Source organism: Sinocyclocheilus anshuiensis, unplaced genomic scaffold (genome assembly GCF_001515605.1).
Source record: "Sinocyclocheilus anshuiensis isolate Anshui unplaced genomic scaffold, SAMN03320099.WGS_v1.1 scaffold544, whole genome shotgun sequence".
In the NCBI taxonomy this organism is placed as follows: Eukaryota; Metazoa; Chordata; class Actinopteri; order Cypriniformes; family Cyprinidae; genus Sinocyclocheilus; species Sinocyclocheilus anshuiensis.
The window spans coordinates 1,459,962-1,480,842 of NW_015555763.1; the positions used below are offsets into that span (position 1 = coordinate 1,459,962).

At 35.8% G+C, this 20,881-nt stretch overlaps 1 protein-coding gene across 1 annotated transcript in view; it reads left to right on the top strand.

The window, feature by feature from the left end:
• LOC107674119 (protein FAM196A-like) overlaps window positions 1-20,554 on the top strand; it is a 52,424-nt gene extending 31,870 nt beyond the window's left edge. Inside the window, exons 4-6 of the mRNA XM_016468011.1 lie at window positions 6,247-6,318; window positions 18,682-19,138; window positions 19,251-20,554. Coding sequence (XP_016323497.1) covers window positions 6,247-6,318; window positions 18,682-18,865 — 256 coding nt within the window. The 3' untranslated portion in view covers window positions 18,866-19,138; window positions 19,251-20,554. The remainder of the gene's footprint in view (window positions 1-6,246; window positions 6,319-18,681; window positions 19,139-19,250) is intronic.
• Window positions 20,555-20,881: the final 327 nt, after the last annotated feature.

The window sequence follows — 20,881 nt, forward strand, 5'->3', positions numbered from 1 at the left end:
TTGTTTGCCTTTACGCATATCAAAAACACTAGACAGACATGTAAACAACATTAAAAACTAGATTTTCACCACAGGGGGTCTTTAACAGGCACGTCAAACAAGTATATACTTACATCTAGGGCTGTGCAGATGGAGCGGCATTTACTACACAGAGCCGTAGTTCACTGACAAGCTACACAAAATCGCGTTCAAAATCGGCAATGAATTGCCTGCGATTTTGAACGCGATTTTGAACTTGATATAAACTTGACTATGAACATAGACTCACCAGCAGTGGATTACACGAACAAAGCTAGACCAAGGACAATAGTAACATAAGGGCTATATATACAAAGATACTAATCGCTAACAAGAGACACCAGGATCAATCAAGACAAAGACCCAATGAGAACATAGGACACGTGACTAACCAATCACAACATGACACATTGACTAAGGGAGCACACTGCAAGGTACATGAGGGCAAGGGAATCACATGACAAACCAGCAAACTAGACTTGTGCTGGTATTCGGTAATGCGATATATCACGGTAATGAATATGCATGATATTGTTATCGTGGGCACTTCTAAATACAGTGAATAATTATATATTACAAATTATTCAGAATTTTGAATGCATTTTAAGAATACTTTTCCCATCAACTAGTCAAAATGCACAACACCACTGTATGCTGCGAGAAAGACGTGTGCGCACTTTGACGTAAACAAGCGCGGACGAGAAGCACATGGCGGAACATGTGAGAGACGCTCTGGATGAAAGCGCACTTTCGTTGTTAAAATCGAAAGTTGCAACTGTGTTATTTAATGAGCCAACATGAACTAAGACTTGTGTTTTTTAAACAAAGATTAATAACTTCTGCAGCAAATGTAGCTATTGCTCATTGTGAATGTTAATGCATTAACTAAGGTTAACTAATGAGGTCTTATTGTAAAGTGATACCTATTGGTCTTTATAGTTCTTTTGCACTTTAATCTGTGTAAAACTTTTAACTTTATACATTATTCTGTATTGCTTTATTGCATTTAAATGTTCAGTTATTTTTGTTATAAGAAAAAAGTTATTAACCCTGTTATACTGTATTATGACAGCACTTTTTTTAAAACTAAATTTCAATATCGTGATAATACCGTACACCGTGATAAAAGCATTAGCAATTAATCGCAACATGAAAATTTGATTCCGGCATATCCCTACAGCAAACATAAACATGACTAAACTACAAAATAAAAGACAAACTTAAACAAGAAACAAAACCCAAAAACAGACATGACAGATCCACCCCCTGTATGGGCGGCTCCCAATGCCCAAATGGAACACCTACCCCAAAACAAAAAACGGACAATATTAAAAAAAACTGACAATATTTAATATGGAAATTTAATATACTGTATGTACATATATTACATTTGCGTGTGGGAAGCCAAAGACTGGAGTGATGACTGCTAAAAATCCAGCTTTGCCATCACAGGAATTAGTTACATTTTATTTTATATATTGTATAGAAAAAAGTTTTTAAATTTAAATTATATTTCATTTTTTTGCTGTATTTTGCTATATCACACCTACTCCAAACTTATGAACCGTAGTAAATAATGTCTTATTTGTTGTGATACACTCCTATTGTATATGCACAACTATAGAAAAAAAAATGCTGGCATGAGTTTCTTGTTTGGGAGGCAACTGCAAGATAATTGTTGAGGAGGAATAACTTTATCTTTGCTGAGGCTTCAAATTAGCAACAATATAAATTTTTTCCACAAGTACTTTAACACATTTTGTTCCACTCGCCGAGGCTCATTTCACCATTATATTAGACGATAGCAGCTTTTTTTTAATGCAGTACTTTCCAAGGACGTCACTGGGTGATGTATCCAAGTTGAGATCCAGCCGCCTGAACTGCTTTTTAATCATTATCATGACTGGCTCATTAGTGTGCCAGTGACTTCCGTAGCCTATCCAGACGGCAACAGATTGTCAGTGTCTGGATGAAAATGTAAAGAATTTAACGGTTGTGGCTTCAATTCATGTTTTAATATATTACAGAAATATATATTTAGGAAAAAGAAATGCAATTTTAGTGCTAAATAATGGAATGATTTCATTAATAAATGAATTTAAATGTAACTCTAACTGATCAGGTTTATCTGTTAGATGTACACTAAAAATGTGTTTGAATTACTAAAAGGAACCGACTTAGAGTCAGTTTTTCAGTAAGTGGACAACACTGGTTGCATAGTGTGCTTTCGATTCACTAAAATCATAAGATTAATTCATTATGTAAATGGACTACACTGGTTGTGGTATAATGTTTTATTCACTAAAAAGAACCGGCTCATAATAGTCACTCATTCTGTAAATGGACTACATTGTTAGTGCAATATGATTCATTAAATTTCATTTAATTCTTTTAAAAGAACTGGCTCTTGAGAGTCATTCGTTCTGTAAATGGACTATACTGGTTACACTGTATATTTATGATTCACCAAAAAGGAACCCATTCAAAGGAGTTTTTGTTCTCTAAACAAGCCAGCTCGTAAGAGTCACTCTTTCTGTAAACAGACAGTGTTAGCGCCTTCTGCTTTTAATTCATTAAAAGAATTAGCTCACGAGTCATTAGTTAAGGAATTGGACTACACTGGTTGCACCATATGTTTCTGATTCACTAAAAAGGAACCAACTCATAAAGAGTCATTGTTCTCTAAACAAACAAAACTGGTTCTGCTGTGCGTCATGATATCTGTGTTGCAGCACTGTTGAATAAATATTGCTGGAAACTGTCCAAGTATTTTAGTATGGTGTTTCGTCTCTCTGTTACCGGGTATCAAACATCAAAAGGTTTCCAATCCTAAGCAACCTTCACTCACATTTCTTTTAGATAATATAAAAATCTAGTTCTTCTCTGTATATTCTGTCTTTGATGATCAACAAATGAATTATCCATGAGCAGCTTCCAGCGCATTTTTGTGTCTGAAGTCAAAGGACTTCAATATGAGTATCATCAGATGCCGCTCTTACTGACATTGTCATGTATCATTTTCATTAGCTAGTGCAAACACGAGTATGTCCTAACAGCATTCGCCGAATTTCAATGGCATACTGAACCATTGTGTATTCATGTTAGAAAGAAACATTAGCACTCTATTACACAGTGTGTAGACGTGCTTCTGCTGCCAGTGTCAGATTTTCACAGGTTATTCCAGGAACGTAGCAGTGTGTCTCCTCCTTGCACACTCAGGGCACACCTCCAGCGAGAGAGGGCAGAGCGTGTCTTTCAACAGAGCTGATGTCTGCAGTCACGGAGAGCCAGCTCGCGGGGAAAAAACACAAAGCACTTGTGTGATTCAGTGACACGCACACAAAGTCTGATCAATACTTATTTTAAAAGAACTGAAATATATACATAATATTACTGTATGCTCCACACATTCACACTTTAGCAGAGGAGAAAGGGACCTAGCAACTCTAAATTATTCCATAGCTGTTTTGGAACATGGTTTCTAGCTGGTCTAAGCTGGTTATTAATTGGTGTAAGCTGGTAGACCATCTTAGATAAGCAACAAACCAGCTACCAGCTGGTGATATTAGCTTTAAGGGATAGTTTACACAAAAATGAAAAGTCTGTTATCATTTACTTACCCTCATGTTGTTCCAGAGCTGGTTGACTTACTTTCTTTTGCATAACAGAAAAGAAGATATTTTGAAGAATATTTCAACTGTTTTTGTACATGCAGTGAATGTCAGTTGGGTCCAAAACGACATTGGACTAGGTCTGTGCGATATTAATAAAAACGAGATTTTGTTGTTAATGATAATTAGACAATATTTTGTTTTTGTGCTGGTTTAGGGCTGTTGTGGGCAGCTGATTATGAAAGCTTTTTGTATTCTTCAAATTATGTGCAGTGGTTAGTTCACGGCAATGACAGAAACCAGCTTTTTCATTAAGGGTTGATATTTGCCCCTCTAAATTGATTTCCAGTGGCAATTTTGACCTTATTATATGTAGGTCTATATGTGTCGAGTTTTATGTCAAACTCTTACTTGCTTTTAAAGTGCTTTAAATGCAGTTTTTATTTTATATTTTATATTTAAGTGTGAATAATTATATATATTCATAAACATATATTTAAATATAAATCGAAAGCCACAAATAAGTAGAGGCAAGTCACTGTCTTAAGTCATTGAATCATTAATTCAAACTGTTCATTCAAAATGGCTGATTCATTCAGAAACAAAGCTTTATGACTAGATTATTAAATAATTCACTCAAACAAAAAAATTAATTGTTAAAAAATGTAAATTATTATTGTTAAAAAATTCTGATTCATTCAGTACTGAAACTTAGCTTTTCACAATGTGAGTGACATACTTCATATTGTCAGCTCACACATTGTTAACAACAGTAGACAATACATATCGCACACCCCAACAGTGGACCCCACTGACTTTTTACAAAATTTTATAATACCAATAATTCCTTGCCCTTCCTGACCTTTAGGATAATTCCTCTCCAGTGCTTCTGCCATGATGAAGGGTTCAATCTCATCTCATTCCCATGTATTCCAGATCATACTGAAAAACTGATTTTCTTCCTTTTAAGTACAGCTCTCTCCTACCATGACGTAGTGCCCTTATTCTGAGCAGACTGAGCTAATATCATTATGCTAAAAATATCATTTATTTTAGTCTATAAACAAGTAAAGTAAAAGCTCAGTTTAGGTGTTGTTCTCGCCGACTGCATTGCAAAACATTGCTCTTCTACGTTTGGACATAACATGTGTAACCACTGTCGCTGTGAACTCCTCAGCAACGTCAGATCCAACTGAATGTAGAATATCAATGACCATCCTGACACTTGAGTGCTCAGAGGGATAAAGTGATCCAATTAGGCTTTCATTAAGCTTTAATGAAAATGCATAACTGCATGGCTGCTGGGTGCAGCCCTGTTATTGTCTTTGGAGAAATGCTAGGCATGTGTCACAGTGTCACATTAGCACACAAATAATATATCCACTTCAAGTATGCCAGCTAGTGCATGATCCATCATGCCCTTGTACATACATTAATGCTGCTGAAGCCCAAGGGCCACAAATGAACAGCGGATAGATACAAGTAATTCAATCCTGGTGTCTTCCATCATTAAATAATGTAAAGGAATCCTGGGAACAGGTCAGAATAAAGCAATAATCTGCAAGAGGCCCTGTGTTAATAAAATACACCAATGCAGAAGAAATAATTAAGGCTGTAAATCAATGAAAACATTCTACTGAATTAAATATAATGATTTTTTAAATAATTTTAATAATAATAAAAAAAATACAATAAAAACTGTTGAATTGTGAAATAGTTGTACAATTTAAAATAACTGTTTTCTATTTTTATATATTTTAAAATGTAATTATTCCTGTGATGGCAAAGCTGAATTTTCAGCATCATTACTTCAGTCTTCAGTGTCACATGATTGTAATATGCTGATTTGGTGCTTAAAGGGGTCATATGATGCTGCTAAAAAGAACATTATTTTGTGTATTTGGTGTTATCCAGTGCGTTGTGATTGGCCGAATACCTCACGCGTGTGGCGGAAATGTTACGCCCCTTACCACATTGTGACGATGCCCTGTCAGACCGGAGCGATGATTCAAAAACATGAAAACCCATTATAAACGAGGCATTCGTTGCATCCAGTGGGGACATAATTATGGAGAAAGGAAAAATTGAAATCGCATCATATGACCCCTTTAAGAAACATTTCTTATTATTATCAACATCAAAAACCTTTGTATTGATTAATATTTTTGTGGAAATGGTAATTCAGTTTTTTTTCAGTAATCTTTGATTAATAGAAAGGAACAGCATTTTTTTTGCAATGTAAATATTTCTGTAACAATTAAAAGTCTTCACTGTCACTGATCAATTTAATGCATCCTTGCTAAAGGGTTATTGAAAAAAAAAACCTCATGTTGTTCTAAACCTGTATGATTTTTTTCTTCTGTGGAAAACAATAGAAGATATTTTGAAAAATGTCTTTGTTTTTGTCCATAAAATAAAAGTCAGTAGGGTCCAATGTTGTTTGAACCTCATTCTTCAAAATATCTTCTTTTTTCCCCCACAGTCATACAGGTTTTGAACAAAATAAGCACAAGTAAATGATGACGATGTAATTTTTACTTTTGTTTGAACTATCCCTTTAAGTTATGAATTCTATTGTTTATGGATGCTACGTTTATCACACACTGTTTTTCCACAGACTGTCTTATCGAACTGGTCAGGATACAGCCAACTGTGACACGTGTCGTAACAGTGCCTGCATCATATACAGGTGAGTCTCTGCTATATCTGAATCTTTCAGCTTGGCCAAAAAATTAATCCTTGATTTAAAGATTCTGAGCATACTAAGGCACACATTTGTACAAGTGCAGCTTCAGTGTCCAATTATATCGGCAAATTTGTCACTGTTTGTACTGTAGTAAAGCTTTGAAGAACTAAAGAGTGTAAAATCTGTACTGTTAGCCCGGGCTCTTCTACCAATAAGAATTTTCAAGGATAAAATGAAAAATATCATGACTGAGTGAGTTCCTTTGATGCAAGCCACATATGAACTTTATACATTTTTACCAACCAGACCAATTGAAAAATACACTCAGAGATGGCATGAACTGTAAATGTAGAGTTTTTCTTTTATATAGGAATGCAGGTTAAGTAGCAAATGTAACTGTATGATTCTCAGAAACATAACTATTCCTCTTAAATGTATAGGTTTGCTGATTTTGTTATAAAAGCAATAATTACCCCCATGTCATTTCAAACCCATATGGCTTTGAAACCCAGAATGCAGCAGACCTATATAACACACACACACACACACACACACACACACACACAATATTCTGGCATGTGGGAGCAAAACATAAACATTTTGCCTCTCAAGCATTTTTGTATTAATTTATTTACACATTGTAATCAAATGCAGTGACATGTACATAAAGGCATGCCATCTATCATCAGACAAATGCAGCATTTCACCGCCTACCAGACGACCCTGGAATATATTACTTGGGTCAGAAAAGAAATCAAAAATATGCAATTCAGTTTGCACAGTGAGGGAAGTCAAATACACACAGATATGCATGCTGTATCAGCACTCTTTGAACACTGGCCCAGAGGACTAGAATTACACTATTATAGAGAAGAGTTAAAACACATTCACAAAAAAATGCTATTATATTATATTATATTATATTATATTATATTATATTATATAAATAAAATACAGACTAATCAGTGTTGAGGAAACCACTTTGAAAGTGAAGCTTGACAAGTTAGCTACTCAAAACAAAGTCAACCCAATTTACTTAGAATTATATATATATTAGTGCTGGACAACGATTAAAATGTTTAATCGCGATTAATCGCATGATTTTCGCATGAATAATGATATTTTATAGTTTGTTATAGAAAAACATAGGGATGCACCGATATGAAAATTTTGGCCGATACCGATAACCGATAATTCTTTATTTTTGAAAGCCGATAACCGACATGTTGGCCGATAAATCTATATCCAAATTTTTATATACTTTTTGAGAGCCTGATTACAAAAAAGGTCTAGGCTCCTTCCGAGTAGAGACCTGCACTATCGCAGGACCCCACGAGACAACACTTGATGGGCGAGTGCGGGTGGGTAGAGACTCGTGTGTGCGGGATGCGGGAGAATAAGGGTGTACTCACACTAGGCAATCTTAACCATGCCCGAGTGCGTCTGACCCCCAAAGCCCAGTTCGTTTGACTAGCGTGATCACTCCGTGCCACGCTAGGTTAGAAGAGGTGGGCCAGAGCGCAGTTCAGTTATATATAGATCAGTTCACAATATATTGTGAAAGGGGCCGTGTGTTACCGCGTCCCCAACGACTCAAAATAATAAACCACAAAGTTAACAAAACGATGCACTCTACTGTGTTGAGCGAGAGCGCTTCTCTGCTGTCTTCACGTGCTATCGGAAACTTCCTGTTTCCCACTTATGAAGTTGTGAGCGCTTCATGTGAGCGCTGCTGCAGTCTTAGGCCCACCCCAAATGCTCTCATTGGTTGAGATGAGTGATAACACCCATCCCAAGCCAGTACTGATCAACATCCCACCGCTCCTGTGACTCATGGTTTATCTGTGTGTATTCAGAGCCAGAGAGCAACAGACTTTAATAATAATAAAAAAACTGCGTTAACGCGCGATAAAATAATTGTCGACAATAACGCGTTAACTTGCCCAGCCCTAATTATATTATATTATATTAATTTGGAACGACATAACGGTGAGTAAATGATGCCAGAATTTTCATTTGGGGTTAAACTATAAAGAGACTCATAACTAATTTATTTGACTGAAAATAACAAATAAAAATTCTTTATCAAATTAAATCTAAGATTTTGCACTAGTAAAATATGATATTATTGCTTACATCTGTGTTAAAGGACTGTTTATTTGATTGTTAGTATGTTTATCGTGAATATTCATCTGTTCTGCTCAGGGGTGCTTCCGATTGTTAAGTAAACCATGAAATTGAAGGATCTGATTTGTAAAAGCTATAATTGGTTTTGGTTCTCAGGAACAGTTCACAGTGGAAAGACAGTGGGTTTGGGTGAGCAATATAGTGGTGTTAAATTGCAGCTCAATGCTTTTTCCAGAGATCCCCTATAACCTACTATTGGAAGGTTCTTACAGAAGAGGACATGCTGTGACATTAGTATGAGAAGAATGCTGAGCAGAAACAGAAACATGTATTGGTGAAGGTGATGTGGTTGTCATAGTTACCAAAGTGATGAGGTGGTGAAGAGGGGAAAGGTGGTCCTAGCTTTGGTTGGGGTTAGTGAATCAGAGCAGTCTATGAATCTCTCTGTGTGTTTGTGTGTGTGTGTGTGTGTGTGTGTGTGTGTGGTCAAACAAAACACTTCATTCTACACTGTAAGGTTGTAATGAACCACTTTCAGTAGCTGATACCAATACCAGTGAAATTTCACCGGTCTCTGTGCTACTTGTGAATTCACAGCAAAAATAATATATAACAACATTTATTTATGGCATTTTAATATTAATACATTATAATTAGGACTGTCAATCGATTAAATTTTTTTATCTAATTAATCACACCCTTTTTCTGTGATTAATCGCGATTAATCGCACACTTCATTAAATTAAGCATAGACCACTTATCTTGTTTCAAATGTTTATTTTGTCATCATTTGCTATATCCAGAAAAGTAAACCAAAAGATTGAAGGGTGATTCTCAAAAATCTATATTTTCTGCAAGCTTTTTTCAAGATAAATTTAGATGTCTTTCCAAAAAAGGACACTTAGAATCTCCAAAAGGACACCAAAGAACCAAATGATATAAGGAGCCCATATAAGCACATATGAAAGAAAAAAAAATCTTAATTTTATAGTATGTGTACAGTGCAACAGCAAAGAGCTTTTTTTTACATTTTAGAGAAGTCAAGTTGTGATACCGAACAGGACCACATGGAGATGCCAAAAAAAAAAACCCTAAACCAACTGCCTGCTGACTGCATATATCTACAGTACACGGATCCATTCAGTATAACTAACACATGACACAGCAACATACACATGACAAATCAAAACATTATCGCGAATGTGTGTGGAAACAACGTAAATGTACGTAAATGTCTGTGCCTGTGCATAAATACAATGTGCGATCAGTGTGTCAAGAGCTCATACACGCATTATTATAACGGACTCACGTGTGCTTAATATACGACTCCTGTACGCCACCGCAATCGTCTTTACCTTGATTGCAGTCTTCATCTATCAAAACTTTACTAGCGAGACTGGTTATCAATTTGAGAAACCGTAGTTTGCGTCTCATCTGGCCATACAGCGGTGGGATGGGTTGACAATCTGTTCAGTCTGTACTTCACACAGCGTGTGTGATGTGTGAGGGCTCGCGCTCTTCAGAGACAATCACAGAATATGACAGAGCTCGTGTTTTAAAGCCAAACACACTGGAATGAATAATTCGCTTAAAACGCAACGCGAGTCTCTGTTCTCTCTACAATCTCTGATGTAATCAGCCTGGTTTCCTTTATATTAGCGCTGTTTTGGACGAATTTTTTTAATGCATTCGCTTACTGGATCATTGGACTGCAAAACTTTTAGCAGCTTAAAATTAGAATAGAAATTGTGCTTCCGTAATTTTGCATTAATTGCGTTAAATAATTTTAATGCGTTAAGGATTGTAAAATTAATCAAATGCGTTAAGGCGTTAACGTTGACAGCCCTAATTATAATATTTAATACATTAATATTTAATACATAATACATTTTTGTCTTAATTTTGTGTCAAGTTAATACTTTTGACATTCCTGTACACTGTCCAACTGCCCACAAATCCTAATGGACAAGAGAAGAAGGCCTACAAGGTCAAAGTTCATTGTTCATTCACTGTGCTCAACATGACCCATACAGGGTTTAAAATGGATGCCAGCATGGTGTAAGATAGCTCTCACTCTTCCTCCATCACAACTTTCTCAAAGGAACAGAGAAGGCACTCTAAGAGATCAGCATGCTCCCAGCAAACAACCAACTAGCTGGCTGCAGCATACTGTGCCACATTGTTGTTTTAAACAATGGTACATCCTTCTTTCAACCCAGACTATTTAATGTGTATTCCTCTTCCAAACATTTGCAAAAGTGAATTCCAAACAAGTGGATGCTTTGAGTGTCTTTGAGTACTAAGACAATGAGTAATGGATTTGAGTACTACATCAGAGCAGTTTTTTTTGTGAAATACTATTATATTATATTATATATATATTTTTTAAAACTTTTTTTCCACTTTTAATTACATAATTCTCTATGTGCTAGCTAGACAACAGGCCTTAATCTTTGAATTTATACACTGTTACATGTATTGAAAAGAGCATTAGAAATATTCATGAACAGTTAAGCACCTTTCTGCTAATACGGACTTACAGAGAGCCCAACCATGCAACCTTGTTAAGAAAATTAAAAATAATGATTCAAATAGCAGATTAAAAAAGTTATTCTAGGGGAAAAAATGATCAGCACTGCCATTTGCAGTTTTGTGTAAAATGCAAAAAAAAGGGCCAATTAAAAAAATTATCATGATTTTTTTTAGCTGTGTAGTGAGTATAATAAGCAAATTCCAAACTATATATTGTGGGTATTTGTTTCTGAACCTTTAGTGTGCTTAAGTGGAGTCTTGATGCTTGATTCCCATTCCACATTTGCATCAGCTCAACTAAGCTCAAATTCTTTATGCTTTTGTTTGGCACTCGTATCTAAGAGAACATGGCTATAAAGATACTTATCAAATGCCCAGTGCACCAGAACATATGGCAAAAACAACATCGGCTTTATAATTCAAGGACTTAATTCCTCACTGAACCATAAGACTGAATATGTTCTCAAAAGCTGAGCATGTGCACTAATTGGTTAAAAAAATAAGCCTACTTTGGAGGATGAGGCCTTGCACTGACAGTTAATGGTGTCACTGCTAAAGCATTATTAGAAATATCATAGGAAACATTCTGGCATCATTTACTCACCCTCATGTTGTTCCAAACCTGAATGACTTTCTCTTTTCTGTGGAAGACAAATAATTAATAAATAACCCAGTCATGTGGAGATAAAAGAAGAATGTAAAATAAAATAAATAGGTCAGCTGCATAATATATGGCGATGCAAACAGCTGACTTACAATTTTTAAAACTTCTGTGCATATAAAGACAAAATAGTATCAGCATGCCCATGTGCCTCAAAATATTTGCACCTGTGTATACATCATTGTACACACACTTCTGTATATTTTTACATTCTCATATGTCAAAATATTGAAGCCAGCATAGTGTGATTTGTCTGCGATGCCTCAGTAGTTGGACACATACTGGAAGACAGATAGCGACAGAACGAACAGCCCGACCTGTGGCCGTCCTGCCGCAGTCTCTGTCCTCAGGGTGCGCTGATGGGAGACAGGCATGACTCATTCATCAGAAGTAAGAAAAAAATAACCATTAGAGTTTTGAAATAGTGGCAACCATCAGTTTTACTTGTGCTGTGTCCAAGATAACTCCCTGTGGTATTCCTACAGTTCGCATTTAGCACCTTTTTCCTTCCAATTTCATTTATTTTGTGTCACGTCTCACGGCGGCCCAGTGGGTATCTACAGATGCTTGGCAATATCCTTCCTGCTAGGAGCTTATGAAGACGGCGCAATAATGGTGCCAAATACAGTTGCGATTTGCTCCGTTTGGATCTGTATATGGTATTTTAAATTTCTTTGTTTTTTTCCAAGCGGATTACTGTAAGTGTCTTGCATGCATCAATTACTGAGATGGTGTGATGCAGATATCCTCCTCTCACTTTCGAAGGCTGCAGTATTTCTCATTATAAGCAGCAAGTCAGTTTCCATTAAGTATTTATGAACCAGCAATAAACTGGGTAAATCGTGTGCTTTTCACAGTCTCCAGATGATTTCTCAAAATGTAGGAAAGTGTCCCCGTTCTCTCTCTCTATTTTTCTCAGCCTAACACCCTTGCTGCTCAGAGAAATGCAGCTTAATCACAATGGCTGTGTTCAAACAGAAGCAGAAAATGATCGTCAGTCTTGTTTTAGAGTGATAAATATGGCTGCGTTCACACACAGTTTGGAAATTGCATTTTATATTCAAACTGGCTAACATCAATCTTTAGGGCTCACAAATGCATTTTCTGTATACCCAAGTCAATACGTTAATTTTTATATTTTAAGCATGCATTTTTATAAAATCATACTGATTTATGTATTTTAATCAAACATAATGGAATGTTTAAAATGAGACAAATCAACTAATCACAGAAAACGTCGTTCATATTAAAAAACATCAAATTCACACTAATACTTGTTCATATTTGTGCTGTTGTTTTCCCAACATGATTATGTCACTTCTTTGAGCATCATGTCATCCTGGAAGCTTGTGTTAGTTAAAAATGAATGGAAATTGATATAGAGCAGTAGTTCTCAACCATGGAACCGGGGTCCAATAGGGGGCATCAGCAAACTTCCAAAGGGGCCGCAGGAGGTTTATTAACGTAATAATTAGGGCTGTGAGTCGATTAAAAAATGTAATCTAATTAATTACATGATGTGGTGATTTATTAATCTAATGAATCACATATTAATTGCACATTACATTTAGCTGAGAAATTACAGACAAAAGATAATTTAAAGCCATTATTGTGTTTCATAAGAAAAGCATGAAATATATATTACAAAATAGTAGCTTTTGTAAGAAATATTTCTTTATTTTTCTTTTTTCTTTTCTAATTAAAGGGGCATTTAACTATCCCTTAAATTAGTTTTTTATTAATATATAAATATGATATTATTTTTTAATGAAATTATAATGTAAATAAGAAACTAAAACTGCCAGTAGGTGGCAGTAAATGTCTTAATGAGTAAGTCATTGAGTGATTCATTAATTAATTGGATTTGTTCAAAGGCTGATTCATTCAGGAATTAAAGGCAGGGTAGGTGATTTGGCTCAAAAACATTTTTTGTTATGCTGGTTGAAAGTCTCTTCACATCCCGATAACAATCAATAAGTTAAGTGGTCTAAATATATTTATATGTATTTATTTAGTCTGTGGAAGGTGTAGGACAATAAAACGTTCGTCCAATCATATTCCTCAGTCCGAGGACTACGATAGGCTGTCCTGTCAATGTATGTATTTGCATACCTCCGCACACCCTGTTCACATAGACATTATACGTCATCAGCGTATTCCATTACGCTATTGCAGACCGAGTGAGAATGGAAGTATTTATTATTGTAATATTACGCGCTTTGTACTGCATTGTTTTCTCACAGATGAATGAGACATGAGCTAACATGACAGCATTGCATTCAACCCTCCATCAACACCTTCTCTCATTGTGTCACTGGTTAGTTTCTGGTCTGCTGTGCGTGTTCATGTGTTTTGGAGGAGGCGTGGCTTTGGAGAGTGATTTGCAGGGAAGGTGGGATCAGAAATTGTGGAGATGTCAACCGTTTTGCTGTGGCTTTAATAGTAATTTGCGTTGGCAAAACTGCTCCTGTTGATTGATTGATTGATTTATATTTATAATAATACTTTAAAAAATGTGGATACCTTTTAAAGTTTGAAAAACGTTCAAGAATATCAGAATTTTTCATGCCATTTTAATTATTATTTTTCTTATTTCTGTCTTTGCTTGAAAGAACATTTGGACACCTCTGTATATGATAAAAATAAATGTACTACATAGTAGGACTAACCCAGAGTGTGAACATTCATGCTTTTGAATGGCGGCACTCACCAGTGCTGAACACTGTGCTGGAGCACTAATTAGCAAACCAGTTCTTCACTACTAAACAGGAGAGGAACCAGAAGACAAGAGGGAGTCTGATTGTCTGATTGCAAAAAAAATCTAATTTCCTGCTCTGTGCTGGCAGAGTGGCCAGTGAGGATGTGTTGATTGTGATGCCTGTTGTTGGCATAGTGGACTGGATAAGTTCACTCTGCGGCTGCCTTCTCAAGGCAAGTACAATGTGGCCATTAGTCACGTGATGGGCCCCGTCCTTCAGCACCACCTCAGTCTGTCCTGTCCACACGGCACCATATGAATCCAGACAAATGGATCACGTTGGTGGAGGACGAGTGGTTAGTTTGAATGAGAGGTGGCAGAGATACCCGGCAATGTGCACAGCAGGGATGGACAGCGGTGCTGCTTGAGCAGAAATTACAGACAGAGCTTGATAATAATCCACTTACTTCAGTAAAACTCTCAGAAATGATCCAGCTGATCTCTTGCACCAGCCTCCGCTCACTCAGATAAAAACCTTTAGGCCTCCTTCTAAAATCAGTTGCTATCTTGACTCGTACTGGAACATAATATTTGACATTGTTGTGTCCAAGATTGAGCTTTTCTTTTAATACAACCTCTCATTGACTGAACCTATTACAGTTTGTCCCTGCGGTAAAGTGTTTGAACATAATATTTGTGGCATCTGACAGGCCGGGTTTGTACCCTGTCATTGACCAAAGCTCGCGGCTGAATGTTTGTATACCTGTATAAAGGATGATGTTCAGTGTTACTGTGATTAAATATTTAGCTCCATGTCTACAAACACCCCCACCCCCCACCGAGTTTGACCGTATGCATGTTTGTGTGTGTATGTTTCTACATTACAGCAAAGCAGTGAAGGAAATAATTGAGCAAGAACCTGGGTCACTTATATTTGATGTCAACCACAGGGAGTTATTTCAACAATCACCTATTCATACCCACAACGCTTTATTAAAAATCAATTTCAAATTAAATTCATGTAAATTTACTGGAAGATAAAAGGATAGCTAAAGGATGTGCTATCCCCTTACCCTATTTCTTATCCCTCACAGAAAACTTTCAACATTTTTAGATTTTCAAAAAGCTTTTTTCTCATGGGGACCAAAAAATACCAAAACAAACAAACAAACAAATTGTACCCACAAGGTCCAAATTTTCTGGTATTACTATCCTTGTGGGGACATTTGTTCCTCCTAATGTTAGGAATACCAGGTCTCACACACACACACACACACACACACACACACCAGACCAGATGAAACTTCTAAATTATCTAAGCTAACAGAGTGTGTTAAAAATGTAAAAGATTGGATGACCAATAATTTTCTCCTATTAAATTCGGATAAGACACCTAACCCATCACTACCCCTAAACCTAGCCATCACAGTTAACTTGTTTGCATTTGTTTGCAATTTCAGGTTTTACTATCCTTGTGGGCACATTCGGTCCTCACAATGCAAGGATAAACCGACACACACACACACGCACACACGCACTCGCACACACGCACACACACACACACACACACACACACACACACACTTTCTCTCATTTAAAAGTTTGGGGTAGAATTTAAAAAATATATTTTTAACTAATATTGTTACGCTGAGCAGTGCTACATTGTTTTTTGTATCAAAAATACAGTAAAAACAGTAATATTATGAATTATTACTACAAAATAACTGTTTTATAATGTAATGTAATTTATTCTTAAACTCTTTCTAATATGCAGATTTGGTGATCAAGATACATTTCTTATTATCAATATTGAAAACAGTTGTGACGCCTAATATTTTTGTGGAAACCATGATACATTTTTTCGGGATTCTTTGATTAATAGAAAATAGAAGAATTAATTAAATCTAGTAAATATATTATTAGAAATTATTATAGTATATTTAACTATAACTATAATGCTTATAGTTAAAGTATTTTCCATTTGCTGAACAGGAAGTATCATCATGTACTGTCATATATAACTCATATCATTGGTTGTACATTGACATTTTTTTGTAGAGTAGGATTTTCCCTTTTTTACAAAAGGATGTATGAATCGAATTAGCCTGTAACAGATAATCAGCATTTGTTGTTACAAAACTCGATATATGAGAACAGAAAATAAAGAAAATTTCTTAGGATACTTGAAAACCTTAAGACATCATCTCGATTCTGAGTCAGGTTTACAGATCCTGCAATTGTTTGCTGTGCATTGTTCACCAGCCACCCATATGTTTTACACCCCCCTGCTGGTAGTGTACACAAGGTAACTGCTCGGGTTTTTCCTGTGATTAATTGCTGAGTGTAGTTTAGCCCAACCTGGAGCAGGAACACACGGCTGTTCCATTCTCTTTCACCCTCAGAGTGTCTAACGAGAATCGCTGAGCTTTCACAAGTTCTGTAAATAGACAAACCAAACACTGCAGCTTCTAAATATACCATGCCAGAGAAGTTTTTCTGATCATTTGTGAAAATCCAGGACAGACTTGAAAATGAGATGCAGATTGCTTTGTCTCCATGGGTTTTAGTCTGTTATTGGTTTGTTCTGTTGTCTCGATACGTATGTGATGGGAAAAAAGTCCTTGGTGTAGGGTTTGTATGTGTGGAATTGTGATAAAGTGCTATCGTATTTTCAAAGGCTTTGAAATTCAGTGCAAAATTCCATAATGATCTGAACGATTAATGTCTGCGTTTCACCATAGCAGCTTGTAATTAAATGAAATGTGTGTTATCCAATACAAAACTTTGAATGAAAGCCAAAGGGCTCGATTGTCGTATATAAAGCGTTCCTTACTGCAAACCAAACAAACCTTCAGTGTAAAGACGTAGATAAACATAATTGACTCCCATGCTGCAATTTGGTTAGAGAGCTCTCTTTTTGCACAAATCTTTTATGAATGGAGGAATTGATGAGTCAAACATTGATTTCCAATACGCTCATTTGTAGCGCAGGGAAGTGAAAAGAAGGGGGCGAGTGAGGAATGGAGCAGTTGAAAGTGAGTGGTACTGATATGTGTGATTGGTTTGTGTGTCTCTGTTCTTTACTCTGATGACTCAGACTCTGCTTTGTGAATGATTTAATTTAGATCAGATTAAAGCTGTCTCTGATGGTTAATCTGGGAGTGTAGCCACTGCAATCATCAGGAATCATCTGATTGTCATGGGATTATGACTTTAGAGGGAAGACTAGGTCAGACTGTGGCTGTGCGAGGACAGTCAAACACACACATACACACAAACGCTGAGACTGAGCTAAACAGCTTAGTCATGATGTTAGAGGTCAGGAATGAGGTGGTATACACTCAAAACATTTACTAAGGCAGACAAAACTTGAACATTAAATGGCATTTGCAACTAATTTTACTGTCAAATTATTACTGAGTGAAAGAGGATTTCAACAGGAAAATGTATTACATCCACTGGGAACTGATTGTTCAGGGTCAGACTTTTTAATCTTTCTGAAATAAGTCTCTTATGCTCAGTCTTTTAATTGATAAAAAAAAGAAAAAAAAAAGAACGAAGTTATTGTGAAATATGATTACAATTTAAAAGAACTGTTTTCTATTTAAATATACTTGAAAATGTAGTTTATTCCTGTGATGCAAAGCTGAATTTTTAGCAGCCATTACTCCAGTCTTCAGTGTCACATTATCCTGCAGAAATCGTTTGCTTCTCAATAAATATTACATTTATTGTTGAAAAGCTGCTTAATTGTTTTTGTGGAAACATAATATTCATAATATTTTTCAGTATTCTTTGATGAATAAAAAGTTCAATAGAACAGCATTTATTTAAAATAGAAAACATTATAAATGTCTTTACTTTCACTTTTAATCAATTTAATGCATTCTTGCTGTATATATATATTTAACAATGTAAATGTAAATGTCTTTAATGTCACTTAATATATTTAATGAATCATTGCCAAATAAAGTATTAATTTCTTCCAAAAAAATAATATTAAAACAATTACCATTTTAAAAATATATTACATTTGTAAATGATATCAAAACTAAAGGACAGAAAAGGCAGAAAAGGAAAGACGTTTCAGAGGGTTGCATGATGAAAAATTATGAAGAAAATATATTGATGCACTTTGGAATAGAGTTTTAGGATGTCGTTGATGAAATAGGCACAATAAGATATGGAAAATTAATTTAAGAAAAAGTAAATGGAGTCAAATTTGATTTATTGTTGGCTTTAATTTGACTAATTTAGATCCTCATCTAGACACTTTTGTGTAATCTGCTTTGATATGATCTCTACTCTACGTTATCCTCACCTATAATGTTCCCTTTTTCTTTTTTAGTGTGGAACTAGATTTTAAACTTCAAGAGGACAAACTGCAGCCCTTAATGAAGAGAATGTGTCCATTCGAAGAGCCGTCCTACCCTTCTCTGCCTTACACGCACGAGGTGTTCACCTCCACCCCCAAACGCAAGTCCAAGACTGAGTCCAAGAAGCATGCGCGATGGAAACTCTGGTTCCTCTAACATGGATTCAGGATCCCTGAAACCATCACAACGAGCGAATTCTAGTGGAATTTTGCTTGACTAATTGGATAAACATGGAGAAATGCTCACTGCTAGCCACCGTTTTGGAACATGGGATCCACTGAGTGACTGGATTCTAATAAGGAATAACAGTTGTTTTCTAATCATGACCCTCTGAGAAACCCTCTGAGTTTGGGAACTGCTGAATTCACCTGATCTCACATTTTTCAATGGGATTACTCAATGATCCTTAGGTTTAGTCAAGTTTGCAAGGTAAGAGAGCAGGGATGTTTGTAGATGCGTTGTGTGTGTGTGTGTATATTTTCCAGTGTCTAACTCTGAGATCTCTCTTTCTTCTTTCTACATTTGTCCCATTTTAATTTAGGGACCCTGCAGAGGCGACAAGAAACTTCAAAGCTAAATGCTAGTTTGCCAGAAAACTACTTTGGAGCCGTACATCAAAGACATCTAATCAGCAAAGCACAAACTTTTGGGAATTATAAAGTAGATTTGATAGCTGAGATATACCTCTGTCTCTTTCCCAGTATTTCTTTCGTTTTTTCTTTCTTTCTCAAAGTCTCTCACCAATTGATTATCATTATATGACAGAATAAATTAAATTAATGAAATTAAATTAGTGAGTAAATTCAGAATCAGCTGACTGCATGCACTAATAATCAATGACTTTGTAGAGATATTTTTTCTGGAAAATGTTGAGAATGCACAATAAGTATGTCAGAAATGGTTAGGCTGTAAATGTATAAATGAAAAAGGGTTTACACGCTGGTGTTCTCAAAAAAGTAAAATAATAATAATAATTTACGAAAATACAATGATTTGTCTTTCAATTATATGGATTTCTGCATCAAATAATGGGCAATCAATATTCCTGGAATAAGAAAAACATTACAGTAAAATTTCGATTTGCAGATGTTCAGGTCTGAAACTATTTTCTTGGGAATATGACGCTGCATTTATAACATACTGTAAACCTAGGTCAATTTCTCAGTAAATATATTTTTCAGACTCATAAAGATGCTTGAGAATTGGCTGGAGATTACAGACAATATGTTCCATGGTGAAAAAATATGAGAACACCTCAAATCTGTGTAGATGATCATTGTTTCGTATTATAGGGTGGAAAGTGCACAAATACAGAACACAAAACAATAGAAATAGGCTCTATTCTATAAATCACACCACTCTGTTCAAGCTGACGTGTCATTTGCTCAATTAAATTTGAATGATGGCAGTCAATCACTGAAATCTTGTGCTTGTTTACCCACCTAAAGCAAAATAATGAAACAATCACAACACAAATTGGGGAGTATAATAATGCAGGTAACATATAGAGGGCTATGTATATAGAAATTGTGCTTAGCATTTTATTAGCTTTAAACAGTCTTTGTGTTAGATATTCACAAGTCTAATATCTTCACTACAGTGCCAAACACTGTATTTAGCTGGTAGCCCACGAATCTTCATACTTGGAGGACATTTTTGATAACTATTGGTTATATATTTAAAAGTACTAATATGTTCAAACAAAAAAATTCTTGGTCACAGTATCTTGTTATTTAATTGGAGCACAGTACCTGCATATTCTTGTAGCATAACACAAATGCATCATTATACCTTGAAAAAAGTGCAGTTGATTTATATTGTGCAATATTACATTTTTTATACAGTTTCTACCCACAGTGCATTTACAATAAAGAAACTGATGCAAAATATTATGACTCGACTGTCCTGTTCCCGTGAACAATATTTAGTGTCAGACCAAAGGAGTGTGGGTTGCTTTGGGATTCTTGCAAAGTGGATTGCGGTGGTGATACTCAATTCATGAAGATGATTGAATAGTGCTTTGAACAGGATGAGTTGGCTGCAACACTTCTTCTCTCTAAAATTGATTGGCTTTAGCTTTGGTGCACACTCTACAGACTTGCTCTGTGATTGGACGGCCTCCAGTAGAACACCTGCTGCCAAGATACTGTCAGTCACTTTGACTCAAGGGAT